The sequence below is a fragment of the Aquarana catesbeiana genome, linkage group LG02 (genome assembly GCF_042186555.1).
Source record: "Aquarana catesbeiana isolate 2022-GZ linkage group LG02, ASM4218655v1, whole genome shotgun sequence".
Classification (NCBI taxonomy): domain Eukaryota; kingdom Metazoa; phylum Chordata; class Amphibia; order Anura; family Ranidae; genus Aquarana; species Aquarana catesbeiana.
Window position 1 is genome coordinate 753283540 of NC_133325.1, and position 15089 is coordinate 753298628.

Consider the following 15089-nt stretch of genomic DNA (forward strand, 5'->3'; position numbering starts at 1 on the left):
TAGAGGACCTCTAATGAGGGGAACACTTATGGAAGGACCTCTAATAATGGGGACACTGATGGGGGACCTCTAATCAGAGGGACACTGTTGGGGGACCTCTAATGTTGGGGACACTGATAGAAAAATCTCTAATGATGGGGATATTGATGGGGGAACTCTAATGATAGGGACACTGATGGGAGACCTCTAATGATGAGGACACTGATAGAGGACCTCTAATGATGGGGACATTGATGGGGGGGCCTCTATTGATGGGGACACTGATGGAAGGACCTCTAATGATGGGTACACTGATGGGGGACTTCTAATGATGGGGACACTGATAGAGAGATCTCCAATGATGGGGACATTGATGGAGGGGCCTCTATTGATGGGACACTGATGGAAGGAACTCTAATGATGTGGACATTGATGGGGGACCTCTAATGATGGGGACACTAATGGGGGAACTCTAATGATGGGGACACTGTTGAGGGACCTCTAATGAGGGGGACACTGATGGAAGGACCTCTAAGAAAGGGGGACATTGTTGGGGGACCTCTAATGGGAAGACTGTCACCACCAACTGTCTGGGTGACATCATGTTTTACCGTACCAGGTGACACCAACACTAGTGAAGCCACTGCTACTGGATTCATTTACCAGAGGACGATCAGCAAATGGGTGTTCACAGATCTCCCTCCGCTCCACCTGCAGGGGAACAGTGGAGCCTGAGATACGTAGTGGGGGTCCGGCACTTTCCAGTGGTTGTGGTTTTACTTTCATCAGAAAGCCAACAGTCAGCTTGACAAATGTACGTGCATTCAAATGTATGCAAATACCCCCTTGCTACAAATGCAAGCCTTATGTCGGAGGCAGCTAAAGGGTTACAATAAACTTTTGAACAAGTTTCCTTCCTATGACATTGAGAAAATAAATGTAGAAGCTGCACTAGGGGTTTTTCTGTTGACACTAATAAGTTCAAAGATCACACAGTTTTTTGTTTCTGGTAGTAGACAAGGAACTTGTCCTGCCAGTTCCTGGAACATGTACTGTATATACATGTAGTCATATTCTGGAAGGAAGTGCTTTGCAATAGTGAAGAATTCTATATACCACTGAGGAGACAGCCAGCTCAGACACCTTGTGGCGGTATAGGGGTAATACAAGAGCCTGTGATCTGCCAGCTGTCCCCTCCCTCTGGCTCTGTAGTATTTTCCTCCCCTGTACTTTCCCTGTAAAAATGAGGAAGTGACAGTGTCGTTGTCGTTGTGTGTGATAATAAAAACGCGACATATCATCGGAGGACACAAAAGGGGCTCACAATGTATCCGTATACAATCCTCGCCTTCCTCTGCCTCGCTATCCCAGGTTTGTACATTTTTTATATATATGTGCATTTAGAGTGTTAGCCTGGTGAACCGATTTCAGATTTCACCTTTCTAAAGTAACACGAGAAGTCAGAATTTGAGTTTTCTCAGGAAGTTCTGTACAGAGCACCGTGTCCATTGTGTTGAGAGATTCTCAGCATTGTGGACAGGAGGTGGGGGTGGGGGGTAGGGGGGGTGCAGTCAGGTGACCTCACTGTGATCCGTATAGGGGTATACCGCTGTGGGGGGTAGAATTGTGAACTGTTCAGGAATGTAATTGGGTCAGGGCAGGGACAAGGGGTGGGCAGGAGGGACAGCTGCCCTGGGCACAGTGGTATCATGTGAGGTGCCGGGGAACCCACAAGGAGATTGGGGGAGGGGATTTCTGTTAAGGGGGGATTTGGGGTGCGACAGAAGATAAGAATTGTTCTAGGAGGGGAAATATGGGGAGGCGTGCTAGGAGTGCTGATTTGGGTGGGGGGGGGGATTTTTGTTGAGAGGTGGGGATGGGGGAAGAGGATATGTGCTAGGAGGGGGGATTTGGGGAGGTTTGTGCTAGAAAAGGTAATCTGGTAGGGGGGAGGGGATTTGTGCTAGGAGGGGAACATTTTTTGGGACGGGGATTTATGCCAGTAGGGATGTTTAGGGGGCCTTTTTGCTAGGAGGGGAATTTTTTTTGGGGAGGGGTATTTGTGCTGTGATGGAGGATTGGGGGCATTTGTACTGGGAGGGGGAGTCTGGAGTGGGGGGATAGGATTTGTACTCGGTGGGGGAATTTGAGGGGTAGAGTATTTCATCTGGGGGGGGGGGGGTCGTAATTTGGCATGTTCGCTCTGGGCTCTAGATGACCTTGTCCTTGCACTGAATGGGGTTATCAAAATATGAGAGAAAAACACACTGTTTCTTTTTTTTTTCTGATTTTTGAACGTCAGCCAATCACAATAGAATATGAAACACTGGAGAAGTCTATTACACAGCTCTCTATGGCCCTGGTGCCCAACCTATGGGCATATACGCCCATTGGCACTCATTGTGTGGCCCTCAGGGGCCCTGCTGACAGTAGACTGTTATCCCTGGTTAGGTACTTACTCAACTCCGAAAGGCTTGGTTCTAGTAGTTAAATGGCTTGTTTTATTTTGTTATTTTATTTTTTGCATCACTTTAGTTTTCTGTGCTGTTCATCACTGTTCTATTTTTTTTTTTTTCTCCTCTGATGTGTTATAATGGTTCTTGCTGAAAAATATCAGAAATATAGGTCTATTTATTAGGAGAGCTGTATGAACCAAAATATGGAAGGATTATTGTTTAAAAGCTTTGATGTGATCTCTAGTCGTCTCATGTAATGTGTCTTTTGAAGCATGTCCCCAGTCTCCAACAACTCCTATATCACGTTGTCAGTCTCTGACTATCTCCTGTAGCATGTCTGCTGTCTGTAACCATATCTTTTGGCAGGTCTGCAGTCTCTGATCATTTCCTCTATCAAACCCGAGGTCTCTGACCATTTTCTGTATCATGTCTGCAGTCTCTGAAATCTCTTTTAACATGTCTACAGTCTCTAACCATCTCCTGTAGCATGTCTGCGTCTCTGATTATTTCTTGTATTGTACCTGCAGTCTCCGACCATCTCTTGCAGCATGTCTTCCATCTCTGATAATCTCTTTTGGCAGGTCTGCAGTCTCTAGTCATTTCTTTTATCTTACCTTCGGTCTCTGACCATCTCTTGTAGCATGTCTACAGTCTCAGACCTGTCTACTGTCTTTGACCATCTCTTTTGGCTCGCTCACTGTCTTACCCCATCTAGGTGGCAGGTGGTGGGCATTGGTCAACGGGCATCGGCAGCAGGCATCGGGCATCTGCAGCAGGATCGGGCATCAGCAGTGGGCCCTGGGGGAGTGGAATCGGGAATCAGCATTGGCAGCAGGCATCGGTCAGCGTCAGAGGGCATTGGGCATCTCCTCCATGCCTCCATTTCAGCGGCCATGCGTCTCCTCCTAGGCGTCCAATAGGATCGCCTGTCCTTTCAGCCAACCAGGTAAGGGGTCTCATGACCCGCTTTATGATTGGCCGGGAGGAGGATCACTGTTCCAATACTGAATATTCATTCGCTATTGTAACACAGCTGGGTGGGCTCCGTTCGCATTCTCTGTGCCCTGAGCCCACCCTATTTTGAAGCCTATTAGAGCCTCTGGCTCTAATCAAGTGCCTCATAAAAACACCCCCCTCCCCATTGGAATCCAGGCATCCAACGTTCTGAAGGGGGGCCAGACGCATGGATAGGATGGGCGGCGCCCGTGCACCCTTAATGGACGGACTGCCCCTGCTCTGACCATTTCCTGTAGCACGTCTGCAGTCTCTGACTATCTCTTCTAGCATTATTGCAGTCTATGACGGTCTCCTATAGCATGTCTGTAGTCTCTTTCCAACGCTTGTAGCATGTCTGCAATCTCTGACCATCTCTTGTAACACACCTGTCGTTTTTTATTATCTTGAATTATGGAAAAAAATCCTGCGAGCCACAATTATCCAGTGCCTTAATGGAAATTCAACCAAACAGCTACCCGGCTGCAGGCGCAGATCACGTATTCATGACCGTGCGATAAATGATATATGAAAAAAATGCGCCGCGCCTAGGGGTGTAACTGAATAACTGTAAATCTAAGTACAAATCATAGATAATAAAGAGTGCAAATCAAATAGAGCCTAAAGCTCTGATCACTTACTAAGATCACCTGCTGTGTGAATCCTAAAGCTCTGATCACTTACTAAGATCACCTGCTGTGTGAATCCTATGAACAAACACACTAACAAATAACTAGTGCAATAAAACACAAAGTGCAATGTGCATAGAAAAACGTAATAAGATAAATATACAATCCACAGTGATTAAAATATAATCATTCCTAATAAGGTGTATTTGCTAAAAAATGTTACACATATGTAGATCCACTGTGATTAAAATGAAAAAGAAAAAAAAAAAAAAAAAAAAAAAAATTAAATTAAATAAAACAATATATATATTCGTAAAGCACAAACAGAGTAAATCAATCACATGCATGGGCGAATTGAAACTATAATCGCCCTAATAAAGGTGTTCAAATCACATCCGTGAAAGAATCTTCCAATCCAGTAACATAAAGTGACCAAGTTCAAATAAAAGTCAGTGTAATGGTGATGGTTCAAAGAAAAAGTTCCGGTTTTGAATCAAACGTGCCCAAGAAAAACATGCTGTGAAGTGCCTTGGTGACCCCCAATGTGATTGCGCTCACCTTGGAGCGTGTGACACAGGTTTTAATTGTGTCAATACACGCTTTTGGAGCCACCCCTGGGCTCAGTATTAGGTACAGCTGATTCCCACACTAGATTCTTTATGGCTCCACTCACATCAGACCATATAAAAGAAAAAGGCTAATATAGTATAATACCGTAGGATACTTTTATTAAAATCACATCCAATCCCCACATGGGGTACTCACATTTATAAGGTGCTCATGTGCACCAAACATAACATAGGAAAAAACGGCTGTGCGGCGTGCTGCAGGGTGTGAGAGCTCCACAACCCAGCTCTGTGCTGATCGCTCCCCCCAGGGGAGGGGCCAGGACGGAGCGATCAGCACAGAGCTGGGTTGTGGAGCTCTCACACCCTGCAGCACGCCGCACAGCCGTTTTTTCCTATGTTATGTTTGGTGCACATGAGCACCTTATAAATGTGAGTACCCCATGTGGGGATTGGATGTGATTTTAATAAAAGTATCCTACGGTATTATACTATATTAGCCTTTTTCTTTTATATGGTCTGATGTGAGTGGAGCCATAAAGAATCTAGTGTGGGAATCAGCTGTACCTAATACTGAGCCCAGGGGTGGCTCCAAAAGCGTGTATTGACACAATTAAAACCTGTGTCACACGCTCCAAGGTGAGCGCAATCACATTGGGGGTCACCAAGGCACTTCACAGCATGTTTTTCTTGGGCACGTTTGATTCAAAACCGGAACTTTTTCTTTGAACCATCACCATTACACTGACTTTTATTTGAACTTGGTCACTTTATGTTACTGGATTGGAAGATTCTTTCACGGATGTGATTTGAACACCTTTATTAGGGCGATTATAGTTTCAATTCGCCCATGCATGTGATTGATTTACTCTGTTTGTGCTTTACGAATATATATATTGTTTTATTTAATTGAATTTTTTTTTTTTTTTTTCTTTTTCATTTTAATCACAGTGGATCTACATATGTGTAACATTTTTTAGCAAATACACCTTATTAGGAATGATTATATTTTAATCACTGTGGATTGTATATTTATCTTATTACGTTTTTCTATGCACATTGCACTTTGTGTTTTATTGCACTAGTTATTTGTTAGTGTGTTTGTTCATAGGATTCACACAGCAGGTGATCTTAGTAAGTGATCAGAGCTTTAGGATTCACACAGCAGGTGATCTTAGTAAGTGATCAGAGCTTTAGGCTCTATTTGATTTGCACTCTTTATTATCTATGATTTGTACTTAGATTTACAGTTATTCAGTTACACCCCTAGGCGCGGCGCATTTTTTTCATATATCGTTTTTTATTATCTCCTGTTGTATGTCAGCGTATCTGACAGTTATCTCTAGCATTACGTTCACTGTATGTTACGTGCGGCACTTTGGTGATGTCAGGAGCCGCACTTGAGGCACCCCATATCAAGAAAGCTAACAACCACTGCTCTACATTGTGATGGCAGCCTACTTCAGATGTATGTAAACCTAAAATCAACATTTTACAATGAAAAACAGCCTTCTCATAGACTAAATCTGCCACCCATTGCCTAAACTATTGGAAAGGTTTTCAAAAGTTCTCTTACAATCGTACAATCTGCAGACTATCTATAATGTTTCCGCACTCTTAACCACTATGTTGGAGGGGCTGCGGAGGGGTGGATAATCTGGTTCACATTTCCTGGTACTGTCGCCTTCTGACAAATTACGGAACCTTTCAATCTGATTTCAACAATAACAAAACTGAAGGTCTCTCCAGACCCAGCATTAGATTCCTCATATATAAAAATGTAGACAACAGCATGGACTACAAATTGCAATTTTGCACAATATAGCTGCTGTGAATGTCTCTGCGGAACCAAAAAATTTTTTGTCAGTATCAGATAAATATGACATATCTGTATAGTTTCTCAAAACCTATGCTGGTCGGCAACCGATATTAAAGCGGACATCTTGACTTTCTAAGTTTAAACCTGCTCCCACCCCCATTCTAAGCCCTATACCAGTGATGGCGAACCTTGGCACCCCAGATGTTTTGGAACTACATTGCCCACGAAGCTCATGCACTTTGCAGTGTAGTTGAGCATCATGGGAAATGTAGTTCCAAAACATCTGGGTTGCCAAGGTTCGCCATCACTGCCCTATACTATCCTGTAAAGGACAGATGTGTATACTTACCTAATCTAAGGGTGCTCCAGTCTGGTCACGTGATCCCCACCAGTGGCCAGCTTTAGGGGAGAGAACTGAGATAACGGCCGCAGAGCCTGGGCAGTGACATTACCAATAGTGTATGGAATATCTATTGCTCTCTGTCCTTGAAGCTGATGGGAGCTGATCACGTGATCAGACCGGATAGCCCTTAGATTAGGTAAGTATAAGTATCTTTCCATAAGGCTTAGAACTGGGGTGGGAGCAGGTTTAAGCTTAGATAGTATTAGCCTGAACTTCTACCGGACTACTATCTCCACGCAGACATTTTACGATGTTTTGCTCTTTGGGTATGAAGATGCCTTTAGACCTCTTTGGTTGTCTGATTGTTGCAGTCTTAGTTAAACAGAGAGCTTTATTTTCTTCTTTACCAAAACCCTTTCCTGAGGTGCTCCTATCATCGTGTGTTTTGGAAAGTGGATAATTTAAGTGATACAATGTCTTTTACATCAAACGGAACTTAATTTGATAAGCATAAAACACTTTCAACGCATTTTGTAACTACCAAGGCTATTTCGTCAGGTATGGTGCATCAAGACTCCTCTCATTCTACTTGGTAGCATGCAGAGAACTTTGTATTGACGTTTGAAATTTTTTATTAACCGGTCTACCTGGTTGCTACCTGCACCCAAAATGTACAGTTCAAATTCCAAACATTTAACCTTTCAGACTTCCAACCAACTGACTTCCTATGTACTGTGTACTTGAAAGCATTTGACGTGTCCTGCTGACATCACAGTAGGTTGTTTGCTCCCTTGTGGCCTCAGGATACCAATTGGCAGTCAGATTAAAGCTGGCCACAGATAGGTCGATTTTTTTTTTTTCGTTCAGCCAGCAGGTTGAGCAGGAAAAAAAAACAAAAGAAAACAAATGTGCTCCTCCATTCACAAAAGTGAGGTGGATGAAGGCGTCTGCTGAGACATCTCCACTGTTCGAATACACTGATTAGGAGCCGCAGCTGATTGACTGCAGCTGCTGATCAACAAAAGTTTTCCAACATTCCCATGCGATAGAAGTCAATCTAGCAATCGACTTCTGTGGAACTGGGATGCCGACACATAGGTAGAAAGTAGACCGGTCTCTGCTGAACCAGCCAAATTTTCTATGATCAACTTAAGAATAGTCACATGGTGACCGCTGATGCTCACAATATTGAATCTGCAGGCAATAAAAAGTGTCTCATGGGGGCGGCTTCAGGAGCAGAAAATAGGACTTAAATGGTTTCATTAAGGGGGAGAACTGGGACATGCACAAAAAAGAGTGGCAACACAGAAGACAGAAAATCAGATGAAATAGCGTTGCCACTCATAGAAGGTCTCATTGATGTTCATCTTTTAAATCTTAGAAATTAAGATTTTAAAAATGTATGTGAATCCCAAATTTATTTTTCAGTATCTTTGGCATCATGCCCCATTGTATATAGTTGTCTTAAAGCTGAACTAAACTCCTAAAAATACTCACCTTCACCTTCCAGCAATGCGGCATTTACACCCCTCACCGGCTGCTCTAATCTCCTCCCTAGCTACTTCCTGGTTTGGTTTGGTTTGGTTTGCTGGTTTGCTAAGTGAACTGTCCTCCTTTAGGGCTCATTATCATACATTAGCATGCACGTAGTTTGCTCAGTTTTGTGACGCAACCCATCTGAATGGCACTTTTAAAATGATTTGTGCCACTCGGACCTGTTCTAACAAGAGCGATATGTTGTGATATGTTGCATGCGGCAGTTTGGGTGTGCTGACCTGGAGTGTCTGACATAGGGAGCACATTCCAGCACCATTCAGATGTGATTATTGAACAATAATAATTCTTAGTATATAATATGTTAAACATTGCAATGAAAGCACATTGCCAACAATGGGACCATACTATGCCTGTGGGCAGCTCCATATTATTAAAACAAACCAGAACTTTATTTATTCATGGTAATATAACAGATGTTCATACCCATACCCAACCCATACCCAAACCTTCCCCACCACCCTTTTAGCCCTGCACAGCCAAGTAAAATACCCACTAATCATAGATAATGGGTGAGAATGTGATTCTCTCACTTTCGTCTCACAGTTTAGTACCAGATGCCCGATTGGGCCCAAATGATATCAAATGGTTGTGGGGGGGGTGGGTGGGGGTGGGGGGGGCAGGGGGTGACCTTGGCTTTTGGTTATGTCTCCAGTGGGCATACAAGATGGCGAGAGAGGAAGTGTCAGGTTCGTTTTTATAGCATTGATTATAGGCTCTATGTAACTTTTGGGACTGGCATAAACAATATACGTATATTTGGGCTGGCAACACTATGTGAAGCAGCTGATCTGAGATTGGGATCCCCCCAACCCCTAATTTCATATAATGAGATGAAGTTATACCTACAATAAAGGGTGCTAATCAGATGCCAACAGATCTGGGCACCTTTCCAATGTTGGTGTTTTGTAGCTAGGGGTGGGGTGACCATTGGGAAGAACTGGATTGTCTATAATGGCTTTTATGTAATGTAAGAACCCGCAGCTATGAGTTGTGAGTGCCAGGTTTCAGTTCCTGCTACAAGCCTTGAAGTTTTGACCACAATTAAAGATAATTCCTTGCATAGCATGGTTTACCTTGCAAACGTAATATTACTGTATGTTAACCCCTTCCCACCTAGTCCTAAAATCCTTTACATCCAGGGGCTATGATTGGCTGTCACAGTGGTAACATGGCAGCTCAGTTAATGTGCTGGGAGCACGCAATTAGTGCAGAAACCTCGGCCATCCATGGACTTGTATGTACAGCGTAAGGACATGGATTACTAAAACCATGTCCTGTGGTCTGATGAGACCAAGATAAGCGTATTTGGTTCAGATGGTGTCAAGGGTGTGGCAGCAACCAGGTGAGGAGTACAAAGACAAGTGTGTCTTGTCTACAGTCAAGCATGGTGGTGGGAGTGTCATGGTCTGAGGCTGCACGAGTGCTACTGGTACTGGGGAGCTACAGTTCATTGGGGGAACCATGAATGCCAACATGTACTGTAACATACTGAAGCCGAGCATGATCCCCTCTCTTTGGAGACTGGGCCTCAGGGCAGTATTGCAACATGAGAAGGTCCCCAAACACACCTCTAAGACGACCACTGCCTTGCTAAAGAAGCTGAGGGTAAGGGTGATGGACTGGCAAAGCATGTCTCCAGATCTAAACCCTATTGAGCTTCTGTGGGGCAACCCCAAACAGAAGGTGAAGGAGCGCAAGGTCTCTAACATCCTCCAGCTCCGTGATGACGTCAAAGAGGAGTGGAAGAGGACTCCAGTGGCAACCTGTGAAGCTCTGGTGAACTCCATGCCCAAGAGGGTTAAGGCAGTGCTGGAAAATAATGGCCACACGAAATATTGACACTTTGGGCCAAAATTGGACATTTTCACTTAGGGGTGTACTCACTTTTGTTGCCAGTGGTTTAGACATTAATGGGGGGACAGCAAATTTACACTGTTATACAAGCTGTACACTCACTACTTTACATTGTAGAAAAGTGTCATTTCTTCAGTGTTGTCACATGAAAAGATATAATAAAATATTTACAAAAACGTGAGGGGTGTACTCATTTGTGTGAGACACTGTATATGGCTAGATTTTCTCTCATTCACGTTCTCTCCACCTCTGGCTATTGTACTCGGCAGCCACCATACCAGCGGCTATACAAATACCCGAGCAGTGACTACATCTGATATGCCCCCGGCAGTGCAGGCGGCGATCTCTGTGATCGTTGTGTCCTTCAGACACAGCTGATCACAGATCGGGGTAAAGAGCCAATCATAGCGGCTCTTTACTACGTGATCAGCTGTGTCCAATCATAGCTGATCACGATGTAAACACGCTTGCCGGTTATCGGCTTTCCTTTCCCCATGCTGTCACAGCGTGTGGAGAGGAGAGAGCCATTAACTGGCTAGTGTGAAAGTGGATATCTGCACTCATCATCAGGGCACTCATCTTCAGTGATCAGTGCAGCGCCAACAGTGCCCATCAGTTCTGCCTATCAGTGCCAATCAGTGCCCATCAGTGCTGCTTATTAGTGCCCATCAGTGCCTCATAATAGGTGCCCACCAGTGCCACATTATCAGTGCAGCCTATCAGTACTCATCAGTGCTGCCTATCAGTGCCACCTCATCAGTGCCCATTAGTGCAGCCTATCAGTGCCCATCAGTGCAGCCTCATCTGCGCACATCAGTGAAGGAGAAAAATTACCTGTTTGCAAAATGTTATAACAGAAACAAAAAAAAATTTAGCAAAAAACAAAAACCCCAGTAGTGATTAAATACCACCAAAGAAAAAGCCCTATTTGCGTGAAAAAAATTATAAAAATGTCATATGGGTACATTGCTGCATGACCACGCAATTGTCATTCAAAGTGTGACAGCGCTGAAAGCTGAAAATTGGCCTGGGCAGGAAAGGGATGAAAGTGCCCGGTAGGCAAGTGGTTAAATTGACTTTTACAGAGCCGGGTAGTGTTTGCAGGGCCACCCACAGCTGAAGTTTGAGCCGCCTTTGGCTGGCATTACTTCCTGTTATGTCTGACACCCTTCAAGCAGACAGGAAGTTTAAATGATTTCTTTTTTTTTCCATTTAACCTCTCGCCTGCGCTCTCTCACGTCTTTCACTTTTCACTAGACTGTCTGAAGTAGTTACTAAGGTGAGTTGTTGTGTAAATGGCGTTACCATTATCAACCAATCAGATTCTTCCTTTTATGCAACGTAGAGCGGAAAATGAAAAGAAGATGTTGGTCAATGTGGTTCTTTTTATCAGTCAGTCTGGGGTAGGTCATGGCCTGTATGAGTCACAGGAAGCCCCACTGTCTGGCATTTCCTCTCATGACACAACAATGCATTATTCTGTCTTAAACTGCGTCTTGTTAGGGCTTCGTTTTATGGTCAGTTATTGCAAGATGGTGAGCATGTGTGTGTGTGTCTGTGTCTCTTACCTATAAGGCCCCATGCATTCAGACTAGGGATGCACTGATACCATTTTTTTTACAAGTACCGATACTTTTTTTTAGTACTCACCGATACCAGTTACTGATACCTACCGGCAACTGCTTTATATACACGTCAGCTGTCAGCAATAAAGCATTGAAAAGCTATTCACACATTAAATACATTTTTTTTGTGTGCTTTTTTCAACATTGTAAATATATGTTAAAGGTGTAAAAATATTAATGAACAAAGCAAACACAATTTTTTTATTGATTATTAAAAGTTTATAAGATAGAAATGAACAAAAAAGAAATCAGCAGGAAAATAATAATTAAATGGAGAAGGAGAATAAGGAGTTAATTAAACACTTGCTTACTGGGCACTTAAACTACCCCCCCCCCTCCTGCCCAGACCAATTTTTAGCTTTCAGTGCTGTGACACTTTGAATGACAATTGCGCGGTTATGCTACACTGAAATTTTCATTTTTCTAAACAAACAAAAAAGAGAAATTTTTGGGAAAAAAACGTTTCATGGTTTGTTATAAGATTTTGCAAACGGGTAATTTTTCTCCTTCATTGATATTCGCTGATGAGGCTGCACTGATGAGCACTGATGGGCTGCACTGATGGGCACTGATGGGCTGCACTGATGGGCACTGATGGGCTGCACTGATGGGCACTGATGGGCTGCACTTATAGGCACAGATAAGGTGACACTGATAGGCACAGATAAGGCGACACTGATAGGCACTGATAAGATGGCACTGATGGGCACTGATAAGATGGCACTGATAGGCCCCGATGGGTGGCACTGATGGGTGTCACTGATGGGCACTGATAGATATCACTGATGGGCACTGATAGATGTCACTGATGGGCACTGGTAGGTGGCACTGATGGACACTGGTAGGTGGTATTGATAGGCAGCACTGGTGATGAGGCACTGATTAGTGACATTTTTAGGCATGGCCAGATTAAGAGCATTATGGGCCTGGTGCTGAACCCCCTCCCCTCATCTTTGCACAAGCGGACCGCCCCTCCCTCACCCCCCTCACCTTTGCACAAACGGACCCCCCCACCTCACCTCGGAAGCACTCAGTCTCAGCCTCCCACACAGTCCATTTGTGGCTCTGCCTCTCCTCCACTGGACAGCTGCAGCGGCCGGCAGTGAGATCGTCCAGCAGGGGGCGTCGGCATTTGAGCACCAGGCTGTTTCTCAGCCATTAAGCCCTCTGATGCCCATAACATATCCGTGCCTCGGCAGCTGTGTCTGTGTCCGTGTGCTGTGCTGGGAGGTTCTGAGGGAGCAGCGCAAGTGACAGAAAATAGCAGTGACAGTGAATCTGGCCAGCCAGGGCCTAAATTAGGGTAGGGGCCTGGTACTGCAGCTCCAATAGCCCCTGTGTTAATCCGGCCCTGTTTATAGGTGGTACTGTGGGCATTGATGGGTGGTACTGTGGGCACTGGTAGGTGGCGCTGGTGGGCACTGGTATGTGGCACAGAAGCCTCTGCAGAAGCTCTCCACGATCGGGACATATGTCCCTCTCACAGCCGCCGGTGATCGGCTTTTTTTTTTTTTAATAAAAAATGCTGGTAGTGTGAGGAGAAAAAATAGCCGATTACGGCTCTGTTTACATCACATGATCAGCTGTCATTGGCTGACAGCTGATCATGTGGTAAGGGGTCGGGATTGACCCCTTACTCCGATCTGTGATCAGCCGAGTCTCATAGACTCGCTGTTCACAGAGCTCGCCGCATGTGCCATGCAGGTGGCATGCAGGCCGCTCGAGCACGGGAGGACGTCTATGGATGCCCTCCCGGCAAAGTAGGTCTGCGCTGTAGACGTCTTTCGGCTATAGCGCGGATGGGAAGAGGTTAAGGCTGATAAGAGTAAATTAAGCGTTAATAAGGGGTTAAACAGAGGAACATTACATTTAAAAAAAATATATATATTTTTTACTTGCCAGGCTACTTTAACCGCCTCCCACCCGCTGTAGAGACAAATGATGCCAGATAGGGTGCTCTCTTGTTCTGGGACGACGTCATATGACCTCGCCCCAGTCCCATGCGCTGCGCGGGGATCGCAGGCGTGACCCCTATCCCAGTAAAGAGCTAATGACGTAGGATCTTTACCCATGTGATCAGCTGTGTGCAATCACAGCTGATCACATGTAAACAAGAAAATGCTGATTATAGGCTCTCCTTGCCTCACACTGACAGAGTGTGAGGAGAGGAGATGAGAGCTGATCAGCAGAATTTCCTCACAGGGGAGACCTTTACAGATAATCAGTTCCCTGATTATCAGTGCAGCCCCAACAGTGCCCAGCAGTGATGCCAGTCAGTGCCCATCAGTGATACCAGTCGGTGCCCATCAGTGATGCCAATCTGTAGCCATCAGTGATGCAAGTCAGTGCTGTCTTTCAGTGCCTGATCATCAGTGCCTCCCATCAATGCCACCCATCAGTGTCGCCTCTACATGCTGCCTATCATTGACTATAAGTGCTGCATATCAGTGCCCATCAGTGCCACCTATCAGTGCCCATCAGTGCCACCTATCAGTGCCCATCAGTGCTGCCTATCAGTGCTCATCTGTGCTGCATATTAGTGCTTCCTCATCAGTGCCACCTCATCAGTTCTGTCCCATCAGTGCTGTCTCATCAGTGCAGCCTCATCAGTGCACATCAGTGAAGGAGAAAAATTACTTATTTACCAAATTTTTGGACAGAAACTAAGAAAAACATTTTGCATTCCCAAAATTTTTGGCCATTTTTGTTTTTTTTAGCAAAAAAAAAAAACCCGGTGGTGATTAAATACTACCAAAAGAAAGCTCTATTTGTGTAAAAAAAAATGACTGTGCAATCTATATTTAAAGTGTGACAGTGCTGAAAGCTGAACATTGGCCTAGGCAGGAAGGGGATGAAAGTGCCCTGTATTGAAGTGGTTAAACTGACTTCATCTGCAGATCAAAGTTCATCCCTTTGATCTGTAGATGAATGAACAGGAAGATACAAAATGAAATGTTTCTTTTTATCTTTCTGTTTCAGGCTGAGCAATGTTGTTGATTAACATTGTCAGGCTGCTTTTTTTTTTTTTTTCCTTTTTGACAGCTCCAATTTTCGAGGCTTTATTTACACTTCAGCTGTCAACAGGAGAACCCCATTGACAGCTGAATGAGTCATCTATTCAGGCGACCCCATGTCCTTAATTGCTGTTTTTTTTTTTTTTTTTTTATATTACAGCTGTCAGTGGGGGAATCCCACTGACAGCTAAAAAAAACAGAGCATTTGATACTTCCACCACTGGACCTCTAGAAGGTTTTGCCCCCTTCATGAC

General features: G+C 44.5%; 1 protein-coding gene across 1 annotated transcript in view; it reads left to right on the forward strand.

Moving 5' to 3' along the window:
* The first annotated feature begins 1186 nt into the window (after positions 1–1186).
* The window catches only part of LOC141129243 (interleukin-10 receptor subunit beta-like), a 67158-nt gene continuing 53255 nt past the window's right edge, over positions 1187–15089 (forward strand). The window contains exon 1 of the mRNA XM_073617153.1: positions 1187–1350. Within this exon, the coding sequence (XP_073473254.1) occupies positions 1305–1350 (46 nt within the window). The 5' untranslated portion in view covers positions 1187–1304. The remainder of the gene's footprint in view (positions 1351–15089) is intronic.